The sequence below is a fragment of the Physeter macrocephalus genome, chromosome 8 (assembly GCF_002837175.3).
Source record: "Physeter macrocephalus isolate SW-GA chromosome 8, ASM283717v5, whole genome shotgun sequence".
NCBI lineage: Eukaryota > Metazoa > Chordata > Mammalia > Artiodactyla > Physeteridae > Physeter > Physeter macrocephalus.
This window is the reverse complement of record NC_041221.1, coordinates 44,500,489-44,518,289: the sequence shown is the minus strand read 5'-3', so window position 1 is coordinate 44,518,289 and position 17,801 is coordinate 44,500,489. Positions and strand designations below refer to the sequence as shown.

General features: G+C 41.7%; 1 protein-coding gene across 2 annotated transcripts; it reads left to right on the top strand.

Moving 5' to 3' along the window:
- Window positions 1-3,162: 3,162 nt before the first annotated feature.
- AMACR (alpha-methylacyl-CoA racemase) lies at window positions 3,163-17,656 on the top strand. 2 transcript variants are annotated; one of them, XM_028492838.2, is made up of 5 exons: window positions 3,163-3,576; window positions 5,714-5,857; window positions 7,206-7,366; window positions 10,124-10,310; window positions 16,902-17,656. In XM_028492838.2, the coding sequence occupies exons 1-5, from the start codon at window positions 3,240-3,242 to the stop codon at window positions 17,309-17,311; spliced, it is 1,239 nt and encodes a 412-aa protein (XP_028348639.1). In that variant the 5' UTR covers window positions 3,163-3,239; the 3' UTR covers window positions 17,312-17,656. The 2 variants fall into 2 exon arrangements, with proteins under 2 accessions (XP_028348639.1, XP_007115813.2); XM_007115751.4 differs by having other exon boundaries at window positions 3,164-3,498.
- The last annotated feature ends 145 nt before the right edge of the window (window positions 17,657-17,801 follow it).

Here is a 17,801-nt window from a genome sequence, read left to right as displayed (position 1 = left end):
CCCAGATCATAGGGTCAACAGGTGTGGTTTCTTTTGCAGCTTCTCTTTTTGGCTTGCAGATGGCTGTCTTCTGCTCTGTCCTCACAAGATGGTCCCTTGGTCTGTGTTTTCCATGTCCTAATCTTTTCTTATAAGGACACCAGTCATACTGGATTAGGACCCACCCATATGACCTCATTTTATCTTAATTACCTCTACGGGCCCTATCTCCAAATGTTGCCGAAATCTCGGCTTCTCTGTGCACCGATGCCAAACAGAAATACAGAGACAGAGATTTTGAAGGATGAGAGACATAGCTTTATTTTTCTGTCAGGCAGAAGGGAAGACACAGCAGGCTAGTGCCTCAAGAACTGTTCCCCCCCTCCTTGGGGAATCGGAGATTTTTCTTTTTAACATCTTTATTGGAGTATAATTACTTTACAATGGTGTGTTAGTTTCTGCTTTATAACAAAGTGAATCAGTTATACATATACATATGTCCATGCCACTCTCTCACCTCATCCCAGCTTACCCTTCCCACTCCCCGTGTCCTCAAGTCCATTCTCTAGTAGGTCTGTGTCTTTATTCCCATCTTACCCCTAGGTTCTTCATGACCTTTTATTTTTTTTCTTAGATTCCATATATATGTGTTAGCATACGATATTTGTCTTTCTCTTTCTGACTTACTTCACTCCGTATGACAGACTCTAGGTCCATCCACCTCACTACATATAACTCAATTTCGTTTCTTTTTATGGCTGAGTAATATTCCATTGTATATATGTGCCACATCTTCTTTATCCATTCATCCGATGATGGACACTTAGGTTGCTTCCATCTCCTGGCTATTTATACGTGGGGCTCGTGGTCCGGGGGTATGTGATAAGGATCGAAGTAGTGAAGGTCTTGCATTCTTTTTCCTTTGCATTATTTCAAAACAGTCATAGCTGACGTCAGGCAGCCCAGTAATTGGGGTCCGGCATTCTGGTAATTGGGTTCATTTGTCTCTGGTTTATTGGCCAGCAACCTTCTCTCTGAAGTGCAAAAGCTACAGGGGGTGATTTGTTACGAGGGGGCATAAGGTACGTAAGCCCTTGGATGTAATAAGGTTAGGGAGTGATAGGCACAGGATGTAACTCATGCAGAGTTAGGGGTGCAGAATGTAATTTACATAGTGTCAGGGAGTGAGGTGAATTTTGTGAAGTACAAATCTAGTTACAGATACTACAGAGGAGTGAGTTGAAATAAAACTACGAGTGATTAACACTTTCAGGCCAGGTTACATTTCTTCTCTAGCTTGTTCACTGTTCCCTTTGTTTTCCTTGCTCTCAGGAAAAGGAAAACTTCATTTCTATTTTTGCTGCAACACAAACACAGTCACATTCTGAGTACTGGGATTAGGACTTGAATATATGACTGTTAAAGGGACACAATTCAGCTTGTTACAGGGGGTATGTGTCCAATGAAGGAAGGAAGGGCCTGTAGCGTCAAGTGAGATTTCCCAGACCTCTGCTTTGTCTGATCATGTCTCTGCTGACTAAAAAAGTATTCACAACCTAAAAGTTGAGAGTTATGTTTCATTTGGCAGGAAGTTTTAGGACTTCAAGCCTGGGAGGCAGCATCTCAAGTAACCCTGAGAGAACTGCTCAGGAGTTCTGAGGAGGTGAGGGGAGAGCTAGGATATATAGGAGTTTTGCAACAAGGGGCAGGTAGTCGGAACATCAAAAGTTTACTGTTAATTAAAGAAAACCAGATATCCGGAGTTAAGAATTAAGGAATTTAGCGCTTTTCTATGTATAGGAAGATGCAAGAGTCTGGGCTCACTGAAATCATTCCTTTGATAATGCACCTCAGCTATCTGGGGCCAGTATCCTGTGTTTTTTACACCCTGAGTTTCCTTGGGGCTCACCATAGAGAGTGGCTGCAGCCTGATGGCTGCTAGATGGCAGGTATTCTTCCCGAGTTCCCTCAGGGCCACCAGGTCTGGCAGTGGCTGTAATCATTGACGACTGTGACATCCTTTGTCTACCGGTAAGGCAGGAGATATTCCATTTATCATCTCCATGATCTGCATCTTTGACCTTATTAGTAAAGCTTGATGCTGGTAAGATATCTGATTCATGTGAATCTGACCCTGGGTGTTAGCACCAGCTGTATCTGTACTGTTTATTTTTTTAGAAAAACAGACTGGGAGCCACTGTGAAAAAATATTAGTGCCTGCATCTTGATGTCTGCTATAGCATTTTTTGTAATTTTCTCTTTAAATTTCTCAAAATAAAAATAAAACAAGAGGATGGGGATAAGGAAACTTATGCTTGAGCAAAGGTAGGAACATGGGATAGAGGGGGACAAAAAGGTGTTAATTAAACGAGGAAATCATTAGACTGATGTGGCTCTAATGACCTGGGCAGCCTCTGTAAGCAGGCCGAATCTAACCCTGTAAATGCCTCAAATTTCGGCAATCAAAGGTAAGAACCAAACCCAAACAGCCAACTAGGCTTTAACGTATAGCCAATGAATAATTTCCTTGCCTTGCCTTTACTCTACAAAAGTCCCTCCTTAGTTCCTGGAGCACCCCTAACTGAAAGGAGTAGGCCTATTTAGAATTATTTTATTTTACTTAAAAAAATGTGCATTAAAATCTAAAACTCCAAGCCGTAATTGTCTGTAGAAATGGCAGGTGACAAATTAAAAAATATTTTTAAACCTCTCTGATTTGGCTCTGATTAGCACCGCCCGCTCAGATGTTCTTTTGATATTCCACTATACGCAAGCCATCTGTGGGTGAATCATCGGGTGGCTAAGAAAGAAGTAAGGACGGTGAAGAAGACAGTCTGCAGCCCACCGAAAAAAATACTTTAGCATTGTTCTAAAATATTTATGTACTTTTAATTTCTCCAGGGCCGGAGAGGTTTACGAACCCAAAGCGCACAACAGCTGGGATCGCAACAGCGAGTCTAAAAGCGTTCTGAGAAGTCGGTGACCAGCCACGGGCTCCCCAGGTCAAGTCTGTTCACGATTTAGTACTCCGCAGAGTTACAAAAAGCGAACCCTCCGCCGGCCCACTAGCGGCCCCGGACCCGGGGAGGCGGGTCCAGGAAACGCACCAATGCGCAGACTCCGCGGCCGCACGCAGGCGCACAAGGGAGAGCCCACGAGGGCGGGGCCACGAGGGAGGGAGGGAGCGTGCGACAGAGGAGGGCCGCAGGCCCGAGTGGCTGAGGTTGGGGCAGCTTAGTCTTTTACGCCTTCGGAAGGAGATGCGGGTGCCCATGGCTTTGCAGGGCATCTTGGTCGTGGAACTGGCAGGCCTGGCCCCGGGCCCGTTCTGCGGTATGGTCCTGGCGGACTTCGGGGCGCAGGTGGTGCGTGTGGACCGGCCGGGCGCCCGCGGCGACCTGAGCCGGATGGCCAGGGGCAAACGCTCGCTGGCCGTGGACCTGAAGCAGCCGCGGGGAGCGGCGGTGTTGCGGTCGCTGTGCGCCCGGGCGGATGTGATGCTGGAGTCCTTCCGCCCTGGTGAGCCCCAGATCCCGACGCGACGCGAGACCGGACGAGGGATGGTCCCCGAAGAAGGGAGGCCGCCGGACATTTGGGGTTGGCCCGGCACACCTTTGCCCTGTTGCCACCCGAACCCTTTCCGTCCCTGTCGGTCTAGACCTTTTTGTTGCATTTGTTATTGTTGCTGATCGATCGCCCCCTGAGACGATCTTCCCTGCTTGGACTGCGAGATACTGCTGTTGCCTTTACTCTTCTCATACCTCTCTCTGACTCCTTCCCAGTTTCTCTTTTTTTGAGTCACCCTATTATAGTTGCCATTCTTAATTACTCGAGGAGCGTGAGCCCTATGAGAAACGATAGAAAGCCATAGATTCTCTCCCCGGAAAGCTGCATATAGGTACATAGTCATTTTGCTACCGTTTGGAACTTGGTGTTCCTCATAAGGCCATCCACGGACCAGGACAACTCCCTGCCTTAAATGCTGGTGTTCCCAAGTTCCAGCTTCTGCTCAATTTCCTTTATGCTCTGCTTCTTGGAGCCACCTTAAACATTTCCTATTATTTTTACTTTTTACAGGCAGATGTTGGCCAAATCTATAACTGTACCCCCTTTTAGAGCCACAGACTTCCAGAATACCCAGCTCCTGTCCATTTCTACTTGGCCTTCCCCCGGGCACTGCAGCTTCCACGTCTTCCAAACTGAGCTCATCATCTTCCCTACTAAAGTGGCATCTCCTCTTTGTGTTTTATTTCAGTGAATGGAACCAATGTCCACCCAGTTGCCTGAATCAGAAACTTGTACTTCAACCAGGACTCCAAATCTTCCTTTCTCCCTACCAGCTTTCAGTTATCACCAATCCAATCATTCTTCCTCCTTTCTGTGACTCAGGATTCTTTCTCTTCACACCTGCTGCAGCTTCCTTGGCAGCGTTAACAGCTTTTTTAAAGCTGATGTTTGGGTGTAGCACCACTCCGATCTATTCTTAGACGACTGCCACCGATCTTTTCTTAGACAACTGCCACCACCGTCATCTTGCTCAAGTACAAATACAGAGCTTTGCCTGGTATATAGCAGGAAGGCAGTAAATGTTTGGTGAATGAATTGAATGTCTGTGGGCACCAGGCATATTTAAATGTGTCAATTCATTTACCCTCAGATTTGAGGATTATAACAATAATAATTTAGTAATTAGGATTATGTCATAATTTAATAATACCGTATTTGAAGTTGAAGGAGGTTCAGCATGGTTAAATAACTTGTCTACAATCTTGGAATTAGGAGAAGGGTAGAGCTCTGAATACAGACATAGCTGCCAGGGGAGGGGATTGTGGCTGATGTTTATCTAGGTAGAGGAATAAAGTTCTTTTCATTTTTTAAAATTTTTTATTGAAGTATACTTGATTTACAATGTTAATTGCTGCTGTACAGCATAGTGACTCAGTTATACATATTTATACATTCTTTTTCATATTCTTTTCCATTAAGGTTTATCACAGGGTATTGAATATAGTTGCCTGTGCTATACGTAGGACCTTGTTGTTTATCCATTCTGTATATACCAGTTTGCATCTGCTAATCCGAAACTCCCAATCCGTCCCTCTCCCAACCCCCTACCCCATGGCAACCACCACTCTAGGAATAGAGTTCTTTTGTAACTTATCATAGCTTTATGGAGGGAGAGGCACGTTATAAGCCTGTGGAAAGAGATGAGGCATGAATCCTGCCAGAGGAGCTTCTGAGCTGATAGGGAAGATGGAATATATACATACATAAATAAGTATAGCAGGCACTGATGCGGATGTAGACATAGAAAAGGTCCTGAAAGTAATAGCAGCTTCCAAAAGTGAATTTTTGGTCAAAGACCCAGAGTAACTTCCAAAAGAACAGACCATTTCTAATAAATTACTAAGGAGAGAATTTGGGGAACTATAAAGGGCCTGAATAAAGGTATGAAATGTCCACTCTGGGGATTGAAGATGCTTGGGTATGCCTGAAGGGATGCAGGGCAGTGCTGGAGGGAAATGGCATTCTGGGGGTTTGGGGGAAGCCGCACATTCCAGAAATGGGGGCTTCACTCTCTGGGTCCTTCATTACTGGCAATACCCTGTAAACCCGCAACAAATGTGACTAGTTTTCCTTGCAAAAGTGCTGCTTTATGTTTGCCGCAAAGAAGGGATTATACCCATCCTCAATTCACGCTCTCTTAAAAAAAACAATTGTAACTTTTCTCAAGGTGTGATGGAAAAACTCCAGCTCAGCCCAGAGATTCTGCAGAGGGAGAATCCAAAGCTTATCTACGCCAGGTTGAGTGGATTCGGCCAATCAGGAAGATTCTCTAGGGTAGCAGGACATGACATCAACTACTTGGCTTTGTCAGGTATGTTGAAAAAAGTAATTTCTCTACACTTTTTATTTTGTTCCCAGTCAAGATCTACAGTTACACTTATTAAAAAGAATTTTTTTAAGTGAAGATTTAAATATTTACTGGAATCAATAAAGAGCATGTGGTTGTTTAAAAAGGGTTGGTTTGTCTTGGAACAGTCATTCTCAGCCTTCCCCTGCCTTAACACATTGGAGGGGTAATGTGCTCACTAATAACATTTACTGACTACATTTGTGAAGTTAATTCTCCAGCAAGCCCCTGCTAGGAATTAAGAGACTTGTTGGTAGTAGAAATGGTTGCTCTATATTTTGCAAAGATACAGTTTGATTTTGATACCCCTCCTCCCTCACTTTATTGACAATCATTGACTGAGACATGATTTTAGAAATTCTATGAATACTAGAAAAAGCCCGTGGTTTTCAGGTCATAATATAACTTTACTAGAGTTTTTGCCTGTAAGAACATATCTTAGGGCTTCCCTGGTGGCGCCGTGGTTAAGAATCCGCCTACCAATGCAGGGGACAAGGGTTCGATCCCTGGTCCGGGAAGATCCCACGTGCTGCAGAGCAACTAAGCCCGTGCACCACAACTACTGAGCCTGCGCTCTAGAGCCCACGAGCCACAACTACTGAGCCCACGTGCCACAACTACTGAGCCCACATGCCACAACTACTGAAGCCCGCACGCATAGAGCCCCTGCACCGCAACGAAGAGTAGCCCCCGCTCACTGCAACTAGAGAAAGCCCACATGCAGCAACGAAGATCCAACTCAGCCAAAAATAAATTAAAAAAAAAAAAAAGGAACATATCTTAGAATGGCCTAATTCTAGATTTTTAAGAACTGCATTGCTGAGTCAAGGAAGTCTCAGATTTTCTGTGGGTACACATTTAAAGGTTGAGGAAAAGAGTGAGTGTAGAGTTGGCTTTTCTCATCTACTTAAAAATTTAATTCCTTTTCTTTTTCTTGTGTTTATTTTCTTGCATCTCTTTCTAATAAGAATGGAAGTGCGTTATACTGTTGTTAAGCCATAAAGTGCTAAGTGGATAGCAACCATTTCCCCCCCAAAACCCAGTGAATAAAAACTTAGCAACAGAATTCTGAAAATGTTAGTTGGAATAAAGTTTTAGAGAAAACAAAAAAATCAAACAAGGAACCTTGTTAGAGGGAAAGCCTTCTTATAAATATGCTGAACAGGTTTAGGTTTAGAAAAGCGTTAGGTATTAGTTTTCACTTACAACAGTAACTAGAGAGATTGGTTTCCCCCCTAAGATGTTCATGTATTTATTTAAAAGAGGCATTAAATTTACAGTTAGTGTTCCCCAATTTTTTTTAATGGTATAGGTGTTCTATCAAGGATTGGCCGAAGTGGTGAGGCTCCGTATGCCCCGCTGAATCTCCTGGCTGATTTTGGTGGTGGTGGCCTCATGTGCACCCTGGGCATCCTGATGGCGCTATTTGAACGCACGCGCTCTGGCAAAGGTCAGGTCATTGATGCAAACATGGTAAGTGGTGACTGGGGGAAACGATAAGCCTGCTAGTTGTTCCTGAGGTCGATACATGGCTGCCTCAAATCCTCTTCTGAACAAGACGAGATAATTGAGATTTGAAATTGGAATCCAAGTTACCAAGGATGGCCTTTTCTTTAAAATAGCTTCATATCTTGAACATGTGTCAGAATGTCATATTTTGATCCTCTGTGGAGTCAATCTTCTAAACTTTTCATGACTCACCTGATTTCTATGTTGTGTTTCAACAATTTTCCCCGTGCTGTCTCTTGTGCTTAGAGTATGGTTTTCAAGAAATCTTCATTCAAAACTGGGCTCAGGAAGTCTCCCTTAGCAGGTAGAGAAGATTCTTAATGATGCTCAAGTAGAATGGACCAGTCTAGACCTTCCTGCTGCATCGTGTAGGGGAGACTCGAGTGTCATGATGCTTCGGTGTTTTTACCCTCATACACTTGCCTCGTGTTATCCTAGGCACTTTTCCTGTGTGATTTCTCCCAATTCCCCCAAACAACAATTTCACTTGGAATACATTGTTATTTTAATGAAGAGGAAACTAAAGCACAGAAATTTGCCCGAGTTCTCACAGCTAGTTGATGAGAGCCCAGTCCAGTGTCACTATACCTTTGCGTTTGGACAGATCTTTGGCGGTAGGGTGGAGAATGGATTGGATGGAGACGACGCTGAGAGAGAAAGGCGAGTACTAAAATGGTTAATGGTAGAATGGGTCTGGATTTAAGGATTTACATTTGAGATGTAAAATTGCTGGGATTTGATGAGATATTGGCAATGAAGGGAGAGGGAGGAATCAAGAATGGCTCCCCCATCTCTGGCTCGGAAGACCCGGTGGATGGTGGCCCTGTCACCCTGGGGAGGATTGCTGAAGCAAGAGGCTGATTGGGGGAAATAGATACCTTATTCTTTAATTTTTTTTTTTTTTTTTTTCATTTTCTTGGCTGTGCCGCACAGCATGTGGGATCTTAGATCTCCGATCAGGGATCGAACCCTCGCCCCTTGCATTGGAAGCATGGAGTCTTAACCACTGGACCACCAGGGAAGTCCCCAGATACCTTATTCTTTTGGGCCAGTAGTTTCCAAATGACTTTAGCAGCAGAATCCTTGATCCAGGCCTGCCTATGATGACCTGGAGTTGTCTCTTCATCAGACTGTTGCCTTAGAAACTAGAGTTAAGGTAACGTAACTCTAGTTAAGTTAACGTGCAGTCAGTTTTACTGTGTTTGCTCCTGATCCGGGGGTGCTCATCTGACCTGGGGGGCTGTGTGTTGGCATGCAGGCCATTGGCCTACGTGATGAGAACAATATAAAAGGTTGGGAAATTGAGGCTGCGGTTTCCCTGTGTCAAAGGCTCTGGTCCGTGGCAGCGCACGCTACATGTGCGTGAGGGGAGAAGAGAAGTGTGTGCTGGGCAGCCTCGTGATGAGATGAGGATTATAACTGCTGTGTCTCTTGTCCTATATCCTCCCATGACACCAAGTAAAGGTGGAATTAAATCAGAGCCTGTTTGTATCCTGAGTGAGCCAAACCAGACCCATAACACTGTTAGGACATCTTTTTTCAATAGACTCATCACTACATCCAGTGTGTAAAAGAGATCATATATGTATGTGTATATATATGTGTGTGTGTGTCTATATGTGTGTTTGTGTGTGTATGTCTAAATGTGGGGACACTCTAAGATCTCTGTAACCCCATTTCAAAAAAAAGCACCACCACAGGCCACTTATACAAACTCCACTACTTGGTGACAACAAATGTCGGATCCATGAATTGAAGTGTGCATGAGCTTCCTCAAGTTAAACGGGAAAACTGGGATGTATCTAAAGATATATTTTGTGTTTGTTTTACAGCCAGAATCTGTGAGAAGTCCCATGCTCACAGTTGGAATGGGGCCCCTCCGTTGGTAACCTCAGAGACAAGGATGCTTTGATGGCCTTCTCCCTGTGGTGCCAGAGTCATTAGGATCATAAAGCCATAAGGATAAGGAAGTAGTCTTCTTTAGATAGCCCGGTGCATCCAGCCTTGTGATAATCCTACCTGAGTTTGTGAATCCATTCCCGTTACTTCAGGACTAGTGGGAAGTTGGCATTGCCAAACTAGTTTGTCTGTACTCTGAAAACCCATATACCTGCCACCCATACTGTTATGTTTATTTTGTAACTTTCTAGTGATTATTAAAGTTAAGATATATTAAATACTCAAATTTGTTTTCTTGGGCTTGGAGTCAAACTAGAACAAACTAAATTTAACTGTCATGTGATTTACCTTTAAAATGTGATATGCTTCGTATATCTGTGTGCATGTGTTTGTAGGTATTGAGATCAGATGATAGATTTTTAAAGAAACCTTTTTGCTTTGTTTTCAACTTTTTTATCCTGACAGTTGTTAACATATATAAAAGTAAAGAGAATGTATAATGAACTTCCATGTACCCTCACTTAGCTTCAAAAATTATCAACATTCTGCCAATCTTATTTGAAAGGAAGAACAAAAGTAGTTCCTTTAAGTCTTTTCTGAACAGTATTCCCTGATCTGAATAGTGCAGAAACTCACTCTATCATAAGCCTGCTCTAACTCACTTTCTTGGAATATCAAAGAAGTTGTATAATTAGATATAATCTTCCTATATTCTAAGATAAACATTTTTATACAAATATTTTTCAAAAACTCAAGTAGAAATCGATCATGCTTTTTATAGTTGAATTGTCTGGATTCCTACTGTATTCTGTTTCTTCAAAGGTGGAAGGAACAGCATATCTAGGTTCTTTTCTGTGGAAAACCCAACAAACAGGACTGTGGGGACAGCCTCGTGGACAGAACATGTTAGATGGTGGAGCGCCTTTCTACACAACCTACAGGACGGCGGACAGGGGGTTCATGGCTGTTGGAGCATTAGAGCCCCAGTTCTATGAGCTGCTGCTTAAGGGTGAGTACCTCTTTTCTGTGGATGTTTTTTTGACTCTATTTTGGAGTCTTTTGAAGTTCATGATGTCTTTTATTATATATCCACTTTATAATTAACCTAATTATAGCCATCATTACATTGTGGGGCACTTCCCCCATCTTTTAAATTGACAAGTAATCTTACAAGTCTGTAAAATAGCTCAGATTAAAAAAGTAATAATCCTTTTTGTGGTAGTTCAGTGTTCTTATCACATTTCATACTCCATAGTATTGGATATTTATCTTGCCCATGTGTGCCCACATCCTTTTCTTCCCTAGAAATGATCTACTGGTTCTACCAGTTTTTGTTCCTTGATAGATGTCCCTCATGGTACTTCAGTGATGGGGTCACCAGAGCACAGAGAGACTTTGGTGAATGAGAGTTTGTTGGAATATGTTACCATCACTTGATGCTTCTGCAGTTTACCTTTCTTGCAGATTCTTGTCTTATTGACATGTTGCCACAAGTTAGCAGGAAAATTTGGGATCCCCTTTTCCCTAATTGATAATTGGACTGAAGTTACTTTGTTCCTGTGAAATGTGAATTTAAAGTTTATAGATAATTTAGTATCTAAGAAGTTTTAGAATATACTCTGAAGCAGTGTGACAGGCTGGTTGCAGCACATTTATCTTTCAGCTTTAAGTTTGGAGTTTTATCGCTGTGTTTGGTAGCTTTTCAGATGCGCAGTGCTACTCAGAGTTATTTGTATATCTCTGAAATGACTGTTTTTGCCAGCCTCAGAAAGCATTCTATGATCAACTATATTAACTTCACCAACTTAACTATAAGTTAGAGAAACCATAGAACAAAATGGTTTATCTAGATCATAGAGGATGCCTTTCCATCCAGAAATTAAGACTAAGACAAGAGGTCAATTCAGAATTCTGGACAGAACAATGCTATATGAGGGGCTGAGTGCTGGGAACAACACTCTCACTCTGGGATGCAGGGCCCTAGGAAGCAGCAGGGACATAACATAGTGGAGTCTGTGCCTTACAAAAACCTTGTATTTTTGTCTATAGGGAATTTAAATATAATAATAAAATTAACTAATCTTCAGTGAAATTTTATTATCACCATGCACAGGCAATTCTAAATGACAGTTGCAGCTGACTTTTTTTTTTTTTTTTTTGACAGATGTCTCAGGAATAGGGCAGAGTGTAAGCTCTGAGTCAGATCAAATAAAGACAGGCCCTGAGGATGGGGATTTTCAGGGAGCTGTCAGACAGGCCAAACATTGGCGCTTCTCTGGGGATAGGATTTTGCGGGAGCTTCAAACTCATTTTGCCTCCTCTTCGTTGGCTGTTAACCTACTGGTTTTCACGACTACCATTGTTGAGAGCCTGTTGGTTTTCAAGGCCATCACAGAGCTGGGGAGAGAGGGATGAAATTAGCCTAAGTTATAACACCACAAAGCTCACTGGTCTTACTGAGTTCAGTCATTTTTTTTCTTATATATGCTCCTTAGATTGTTGCAAGCTTTTAGTTAATTTCTAGAGTTACAAAAATGTTGATTCTGACAATTTGTGCCAGTGTTCTTGTTGCTTTCACGCGGGAGCCAATTTTTGAAGGTCCTTGCTCTGTCATTTCAGAATTTAACTCCTCTCTGTGGTGTATATTTTTTTGTTTTCTTAAAAACATACATGTTTAGAATGATCATTTCTAACATCCACACTCCACCTCATTTTATAGCAGGCAGACTGCTCCAGCCCTCGACTTGTGATCATCTTCTCCCGGGTTTCCTCTTTCTGAGTCTAAACTCTGTAACCCGTCCAGTTGTTTCGCAGTCATGGCCTTGTGGTTATCTTTCATGTCCTCTCTCCCTTTAAAGTTCACTAAGGATCCTTAGCTGGCAGGTGGCTTGTGCTTTAGGTGGACTTAGCAAGTTCAGTCAGCTTTTGTTTAATCTACATAGTCCATGCCGAAATGCCTCAGCATCTTCTTTCTTCTACAATATTGATTTGCAAAAATAGTACTTTTTTTTTTTTTTTTTGCGGTACGCCGGCCTCTCACTGCTGTGGCCTCTCCCGTTGCGGAGCACAGGCTCTGGACGCGCAGGCTCAGCGGCCATGGCTCACGGGCCCAGCTGCTCCGCGGCATGTGGGATCTTCCCGAACCGGGGCATGAACCCGTGTCCCCTGCATCGGCAGGCGGACTCTCAACCACTGCGCCACCAGGGAAGCCCAAAAATAGTACTTTTACTTGTCACATGCACATTACTTCTCTCTCAGGCCTAACTGGACAAACCCCCATATCTGTAATGATTCTTTGAGGTAGTATTAATTTATTTATTTCAACTTATATACTGAGATCTTTGAGAACATACCTTCATTTAACTCTCAGTATCTGAACATAAATACACAAGGTTTTTGTAAGGCTCCAACTCCTCTGTGCTATGCCCCTGCTGCTTTCCAGGGCAAAGAAATCTGAAAGTACTGAGAATTTCATGACCTCTTGAGACTCTTGTAGTAAATCAGATAAGCAATAGAGAATTTTTTAAAGTTGTTTTAAAATTTCAAAGTGTTATTAAAAGAAAACCAGAAAATAACAAGTGTTGGTGATGATGTGGAGAAATCGGAACCCCGTGCATTACTGTTGCGAATGTAAAATTGTGCAGCCACTGTGGAAAATGGTATGGTGGCTTCTCAAAAAATTAAACGTAGAATTACCATATGATCCAGTGATTCCACTTCTGGGTATATATCCAAAAGAATTAAAAGTGGAAACTTGAACAGATATTTGTACATCCATGTTCATAGGATTATTTACAGTAGCTAAAAGGTGGAAGCAACCACGGTGTCCATCAACGGATGAATGGATAAACAAAATGTGATATATATAAAAAAACAATGAAATATTAGTCAGCCTTACAAAAGAAAGAAATTCTGACATATGGTAAACATGGATGAACCTTGAAGACATTATACTAAGTGAAATAAGCTAGTCACAGAAGGACAAATATTGTATTATTCCACTTATATGAGATACCTAGAGTGGTCAAGTTCACAGAAAGTAGAACGGTGGTTGCGAGGAGCTGGGGAAGCAGGGAATAGAGAGGTAGTGTTTAATGGGTATAGAGTTTCAATTTGGGAAGATGAAAAGTTCTGGAGACGGATGGTGGTAATGGTTCCAGAACAATATGAATGTACTTAATGACACAGTACTGTATTCTTAATAGTGACTAAAATGGTAAATTTTGTATTTTGTGTATTTTACCACAATTTAAAAAAGTGAAAAAAATTCAAAATAATGTATTTTTTTAATGAAAAAAATGTAAACAATACAGAATTTGTAAAGTAAGAGGTAAAAATTCTCCCTTGTCCTTCCACTTTGGGAAAGTTTGGGATGTGGCCTTGAAGAACTTTCCCTGTGCACATACAAACACAATTAAAATTTTTTTACAATTTATATATAATCTATTTAATTATATAAATTTATAATTAATAACTATTTTTATTCAGAAATATAGCTAAGACATCCTTTGTTGTCAGTACCAAAGATCTTCAGCCTCACCCTCTTTATCTAGCAGCCGTATCACATTTTGTGGTATACCTGTACTAAAATTTATTTAACCACTTCCTTATTCAAGTTAATTTACATTTTTTCCAGGTTTACATTATAACACATAATGGTTATTGTTTATTAATAAGCATTAATCTTTGTACATATGTCATTGCATACTTGAAGCATGCATTTTTGACTGCTTAATATGTGCCTAATATTGTGTTACAGAGCAGAAAGTTTATGACGTGTACTTAAAACAATAAATATTTTGTATTAATTGTGTGTGTGTATATACATGTAAGTGTAAGGTTGTTTTTTGGAAATCAAAACATATTTTCCCAAGTTTTAAATGGTATCTGAATCCCCAGGTCAGTCTCTGAAAGTCTGTTTGACTTACAATAGCAGAAGTTGAATATTGGTTGTGCTATAAAAACTAGCCACAATCGATAATTGTGCCCTGTGAGGGATGGGCTCAGAGCTGCGCATGGACTGTCAGGGGCGCAGGAAGCAGCCCACCCTAAGCCACTGGTAGTTTACCCCGGGCCTTGATGAGGGTCCGAGCTGGCTGGGGATGGTGGGCTGAGAAAGGGAGATAGCACGATGGAAGAGCTGGCGTGTCAGAGTTAGGGGTAGAGCCTGGGGTCTTTTGATTTCTAGTATTTTCCAGTGTACAAAGTATGATCTGTGTCATCTCAAGTATAGTGTTTGTTGGAGAACTGTTGACTCCAGTTTTATTTAGTTTATGATTCTGATCACATTCTGATTTTTTGTTTTAAAAAAACTGTTTAAAAAAGCATGCAAATATGTTTCCAGCAGTAGCTGTGGTCTACTTAAATGCTTTTGGCCAACTGCTCGTTTTATGTGTTTTTTAATCCCAGAGTTCAGGGCTATCAGGAAAGAGAAAGCAAAGTGAAAGACACCCTTAGAAACATTTCCTTATAGATTTTAGTGATAAACCTGAAACTATGGCTTCATATCTTTCCTGGTTTTGAATGGGACGTGTGACTACAGAGAAAAATATACTTGTATATCCCACAGGTGTTCTTTCACAGCTGTTCAGAACTATGTGAATTCTCATATCCCTGAAAACACTAAGAGCCTGCAGTATTCATGTCTTCTTACCTCCATAGGCACTTTTGCATCTTCAGAGCAGCTTACAATTGGTCATTGTTTTTCAACATGGTAGATAAGGAAAGGATGATAAAAGGGAGAATTACTTGATTAACTTGGCCAAACTTATGCAAAATATTATGCGTAATTTAAATTTAGAAACCCTCTTCTACAGGAGGGAATAAAAATGACAGTTACACCAAACCCCAACAAAGTGTCCCCTTGGGTATAATTTAATCAGCACTGGAGTTTGGTTGCATCTACAGGGGTAGGTGCTTGTAGTCAATAAAGGAAGCACAGATCAGGTCATGGGGCAGAGAGGCCATCCTTCCTGTGATATCCCCTGGCGGATGCTTTCATCCTCTCTGTCCCTTGTGTTGATGGGCCCTTCAAGGTTCTTCATACTTGAGAGAGCAAAAAAGGCTCTGTGCCCCCTGTTGATTGGCTGGCTGATAATTTTCTGTCCTTTTTGCTATAGGAACAATTTGCATGTGTCTTTGGTTATTTTACAAGTCCTTTGTTCCTAGGTCACAGCAGGGTTGTAAGAGAGTAGTGAGTCAAATATCACTGCCCTTCTAGAGCTCTGTTATTTGACGAGAATAAAGAGAAATGAACATTATTTATAAAATGGAAATCTTGAGTTTACTCATTTATCTTTATACTTCCTCCTTGAAAACAGAGGTATAGGCATACCTCACAGACTTTGTGGGTTGGGTTCCAGACCACTGCAATAAAGGGACTATCTCAATAAAGCAAATCACATGAATTTTTTTGGTTTCCCAGGACACATAAAAGCTATGTTTACATGCTACTGTAGTCTATTAAGTATGCAGTAGCATTGTCTAAAACAACAATGTACATACCTTAATTTAAAAATACTTTATTGCTGAAAAATGCTAACCGTCATCTGAGCTTTCCATGAGTTGTAATCTTTTTGCTGGTGGAGGGTTTGAAATATTGCAAGAATTACCAAAGTGTGACACAGAGACACGAAGTGAGCAAATGCTGTTGGGAAAAACGGCACCCATAGACTTGCTCCACCCAGGGTTGGCACAAACCTTCCATTTGTAAAAATGCAGTGTCTGTGAAGTGCAATAAAGTGAAGCACAATAAAACGAGGTCTGCCTGGAGTCTTGTGTAAATGTGTTTAGAGTTTAGCTTTTGTAGGGTTTGGGAGCACTGTATGAAATATGGGGTTTTTTTTTTTTAATGTAAACTTATTTTTTTTATTTATTTATTTATGGCTGCACTGAGTCTTCGTTGCTGCGCGTTGGGTCCTTGTTGCTGCAGGCGGGCTTTTCTCTAGTTGCAGCGAGCCGGGGCTACTCTTCGTTGCCGTGCGCGGGCTTCTCACTGCGGTGGCTTCTCTTGTCGCGGAGCACGGGCTCTAGGTGCGCGGGCTTCGGTAGTTGTGGCATGCGGGCTCACTAGTTGTGGCTTGCGGGCTCCAGGGCGCAGGCTCAGTAGTTGTGGCGCACGGGCTTAGTTGCTCCACGGCATGTGGGATCTTCCCAGACCAGGGACCGAACCTGGTGTCCTCTGCATTGGCGGGCGGATTCTCAACCACTGCGCCACCAGGGAAGCACAATGGAGTTATTTTAGTTCAATTTGACAGATAGTAACATCATGAGGAAATTTCTTTTTAAAAACCTACTCAGAAGGAAGAAGTCAGTTTCTGGAAACTGGACCATTAAAAATAGACTATTTTGGATGAAATGTAAATAATAAAATCTTGGCAAAGACTTGGAAAGTCTCTTTGGAGTCCTGTTAGCCCTACTACCTTCTCCAGCCTTTGGCTCCAACTTCAAGTTGAGTTTGAATTTCTTCTTTTGACTCATTTGAGAAACCCTATAGAGCATCCTGTTTGGGGCGACTGTAGTGAGTTCAAAACTCATTTTCACTGATTATATTTACTCTACCCAAAGCATACTAATTTAAGAAATTGTGTTTTTCTCTCAGGACTTGGGCTAAAGTCTGATGAACTTCCCAGTCAGATGAGCATAACTGATTGGCCAGAAATGAAGAAGAAATTTGCAGATATATTTGCAAAGAAGACAAAGGCAGAGTGGTGTCAGATCTTTGACGGCACAGATGCCTGCGTGACTCCTGTTTTGACTTTTGAAGAGGTTACCCATTGTGGTCACCATAAAGATCGGGGCTCATTTATTATTGATAGGGAGCAGGGTGTGAGTCCCCGCCCTGCACCCCAGCTGTCCAACACCCCAGCTGTCCCTTCGTCCAAAAGGGATCCTTTTGTAGGAGAACACACTGAAGAGATACTCAAAGAGTTTGGCTTCAGCCAGGAAGAGATCAGTCAGCTTAAGTCAGATAACATTATTGAATGTAATAAACCAAGAGCTAACCTCTAAGTTCTAAGCCCCACAACTCAAATGAATTTGAATATTGCATTTACAGTATAGAATAATACAAAAAAATGTATGCATGGAAACGTGAAAAAACAATATCACAGTGGTCCAACTATTCTAATCAGGAAACAAGGCTGATGATAGAGTGATGATTGAATTCTGAAAACGGTTAACATCATGGCTTTTGATTTAGGAATATTTTTAGTTTGCCTATACTAAATTGTGGCAGTTTTTCTGCCTTCCAATTTACTTGATTGGTTACATTTGTTGATTTAAAATATTTATATATTTATAATATACTTTAAATGAATTAATATAATGCTTTTTATTAAATAAAGCTATTTTTCCCCCCAAAGTTTACTCATGCTTTTAAGTTTGTGAAAAACTTTCAAGAAAGTTCTTTAGGGCTTCCCTGGTGGCGCAGTGGTTGAGAGTCCGCCAGCCGACGCAGGGGACACGGGTTCGCGCCCCGGTCCGGGAGGATCCCACGTGC

What these genes read in the sequence shown, in the direction of transcription:
- AMACR (XM_028492838.2), top strand. Translation starts at nt 3,240, where the DNA reads ATGCGGGTGCCCATGGCTTTGCAGGGCATCTTGGTCGTGGAACTGGCA. An exon ending in GAGGCCGCCGGACATTTGGG is followed by an intron (nt 3,577 to 5,713) that starts GTTGGCCCGGCA and finishes ACTTTTCTCAAG; the next exon opens with GTGTGATGGAAAAACTCCAG. An exon ending in AGGTCATTGATGCAAACATG is followed by an intron (nt 7,367 to 10,123) that starts GTAAGTGGTGAC and finishes GTTTCTTCAAAG; the next exon opens with GTGGAAGGAACAGCATATCT.